Source organism: Solanum stenotomum, chromosome 8, assembly GCF_019186545.1.
Source record: "Solanum stenotomum isolate F172 chromosome 8, ASM1918654v1, whole genome shotgun sequence".
NCBI lineage: Eukaryota > Viridiplantae > Streptophyta > Magnoliopsida > Solanales > Solanaceae > Solanum > Solanum stenotomum.
In genome coordinates this window covers 45,065,644-45,068,857 of record NC_064289.1, presented here as the reverse complement: position 1 = coordinate 45,068,857, position 3,214 = coordinate 45,065,644, and the positions used below count along the sequence as shown (strand labels likewise).

Here is a 3,214-nt window from a genome sequence, read left to right as displayed (position 1 = left end):
TTATGATTTGAAATTGTCTTTTAAACTCTTAAATTTTATTGTCTTGTATGATGCATGCTAAGTGCCTTGTATAGGGCCTCTCGGGGTCTTATACGCCATGTTACGCGTATGGTATACTTTGGATCATGACAAAAATTTTATATATAATTTTTTTAATCGTTGTATTTAAAATTTATTGTTTTAAGCCAGTAATGTTATAAGTGGAATAATCAGATTATAAGTTTAATGCGAAATCTAATGTTATTTTTTTTATGATTGTTATTTTAATATTACATACGTTTTAAGTATGTGTGAATGTATTATGTCCATACATATTTAAATATCACTCATCTCTTATGCATATTACATTAACATGCTCTTTAACTTGACTTGCACTTATGCTCTCTTACTTATGAGCGTGCATGTAGACATGTAAACATGTATAAAGTTGAATAAATAGACATACGCATCCTACACATGAAATAATATGTGTCTTACATGACATAGTACTACTCAGTTTGAGTGTATCTCGCGCGAATTGTCATGTAGACGTATGTGTATTTGTTCAACTTTATATAAGTTTAAAAGTGTATTTTTGCACGCACATTCGAAGTTGGAAGGCATAAAAGACAATGCTAAAGCTAAGTTAAAAGGGAACGTTTATGTATTAATGTTTATCTCCATCCTCTATTATGTATGCACATAAATGAATTTTGATTGTCATTAATAATTTTTAAAAAAATATATAATTTAAAATTTATTTACAATATAAATAGATAATCTTGTGAGAAATTGTTATGAAATCTATCTCTATTTGTTCGTGGATGAGATAGTTTTTGTCTTCTTTTTCTTCCGTTGATGATACATGCTTTTTGTTTGCTAATTTCATGGATAAGAAGATCATAGCCCCATCTATGAGGTCATAGTTGGAGTATGGAGTAAAACTTCCAAATTTTCAGCTCCTTGATAGATTAATGTTTATCCGATTAATGTTCCCCTTCCTAGAAGTTCCTCTGCCGACACACCAATTATGCCTTTTCGTATCATAATATCTTAAAAGTTATGTCTCTTAATTCCTACAAAACTTATGACGATTAAAGCATAAGTTCAATTCAGAATCCATTAGTTATGCCGCAAAAGGTATAACTTAGTTCGTACACGATATATATGTTGATTGTCAAGCAAGACAAAAGCTTAGTTTCATAGGCATTATTCGATTCTTGCATAACTTATGTCGACTGAGCTGAGGCAAAATATTTCAAACTTATGCGGAGCGAATAGATACTACACAAATACATTGACCCACAAATTTTCATCAAATAAGTAATAGGAGCGGAAAAAAAATATCAAATTTGAGGGTAAATGATTAAACACCACCTCAAAATAGGGGCAAAGAGTTGATAATATAATATACAGAAAAGAGTGTTAAAAAATTTCAAACCAAGGCATATTAGAGGTGTGTTAATAATCCCTTGTTTTGTTGATGTGTTGCTCAGATTGTCTTATTAGTAGTGTTTGAAGAAGCCATTTCTGTATCAGGTGTATTTGGTTGTTCTTTAAACTTCTTGTATATATCTCCTTTGTAAAACTGTCTAGTTCTTGCAACCAAAATCAATGAGGCCATAGCTCCAAAGAATGTGACACAAGCCAGGATAATGAAAGGTAGTTGATAACATTGGTTACCAATACAAGTTAGCTCCTTGACAGATGCTCTAGTCAAACCTTTTTTCTCTAGATCCTTCAATGCCTCTCTATCATAAAGTGGTCCAGTAACTTTCACATTCAGAATGTATGAGCCAAGAGGGCTAGCCAATTGTCCACAATTGAACAATGTTGAATAGTACTTTAACCCAAACAGCTCAGAAATTATTGTGAAAAGTAATGGCAATTGAGCACCAAATGAGAAGCCGATAATTATAGACGCCACATATAGTGAACTGGGGAATGGAAAAGCAATTAGAAGTAGGCCAATGCATGACAGAAGAAGGACTAATGTCATCATCAGTGTCCGAGGAAATTTGTACCTGACTAGCAGGCTTTCAGACACGAATCCTGAGAAAATTCTCCCGAAAAAATTCCATATGCTGAGAAGTGACAAGAAGGATTTCACTGTAGTTTTTGGATATCCTAGAGAACCACCTATCTGACCCATGTTATCAACTGCAGTTAGGCTTGATCCAAGTCCACATAATGTTGCCACGAAAAGAATCAACATATCAGTACTTAGAAGTGCTTGTAAGATGGTATAATCTTCGCCTCTTGCTGGTTTTTCGAAGAATATTTTTGAAAAACATGAAGATGTTGATGTCTTAGAGTTGACTTGATCTTTTTGTGGCTGTGGGATTTCGGTTGGTGGTGGATTTTCGACGATTGTGTTTGCAACTCCTCCATTATTCTGTTTCATTTGACGCCAGATAGCTAACTCCTCTCTAATGAAAACTAAAAGAGGGGAGAAAAGTAAAGCACAAGATACAGTGGCGGCTACAACATATGCAGCATGAGAAAACGATATTGCTTTCTCGAGAAGTGTGGTGACCATAAGAAACAATGCGAGGACAATTGATATTAACAAGCAGTGGAAAAAAACAGTTTGCTGATTTGGTTGCCTAACGACTTTCATTTGTCGAATGGTATAAACAAAAATGAGTGATAATGCAGCTGGCATCCAGGCAATAAGGAGGATAAGAGATTGAGCATCATTTCCATAGACAGCCAAATATAGTTGTGTCATTATAGCTCCACTTAGCCCTGTAAATCCTTTTAAAAGACCTATCATGTTACCTCTACTCTCAGGGAAGTTCCTAACAGAGGTTACAAGTGCTCCTGTATTTGCAAAATTCTGAGAATTGGCTCCAAGGCATATGTATATGCACATTTGCCAAACTTTTGGCTTGGAAATCTTGCCAATAACAGAAAGCCATATCATAAAGTAGCCTGTAAAGTTCATAGCCGCACCAACTAGCAGCACGAACCATGTTGGACTTACCTCCGCTATTAGACCAGAGAGAACTCCAACGTTAGCTCCCAAATCCTTGAAGAAACCCAAGAGAACAAGTGTTGTCTGATCATATCCAAGAGTGTTTTTTATTTCCTGGGAGTATACCCCGAAAAGGTAAGTAGCCCCTGCTCCAGACATAATAAGGAACGAGGCAAAAAGTGAGAACCATCGTCCTCGAAGCACATGTAACACAAACTCGACACCTCCATCTCCACCACCCCCTTGCGTCTCAACCAT

The 3,214-nt window shown here is 35.5% G+C and overlaps 1 protein-coding gene across 1 annotated transcript; it reads right to left on the bottom strand.

The window, feature by feature from the left end:
* Positions 1-1,471: 1,471 nt before the first annotated feature.
* Positions 1,472-3,214, bottom strand: LOC125874885 (protein NUCLEAR FUSION DEFECTIVE 4). Its single transcript, XM_049555929.1, has one exon. It carries the CDS (start codon positions 3,212-3,214, stop codon positions 1,472-1,474), a length of 1,743 nt encoding a protein of 580 aa, XP_049411886.1.

Excerpts from the sequence above, each read along its gene's own strand:
- LOC125874885 (XM_049555929.1), bottom strand. The coding sequence starts at position 3,214 with ATGGTTGAGACGCAAGGGGGTGGTGGAGATGGAGGTGTCGAGTTTGTG.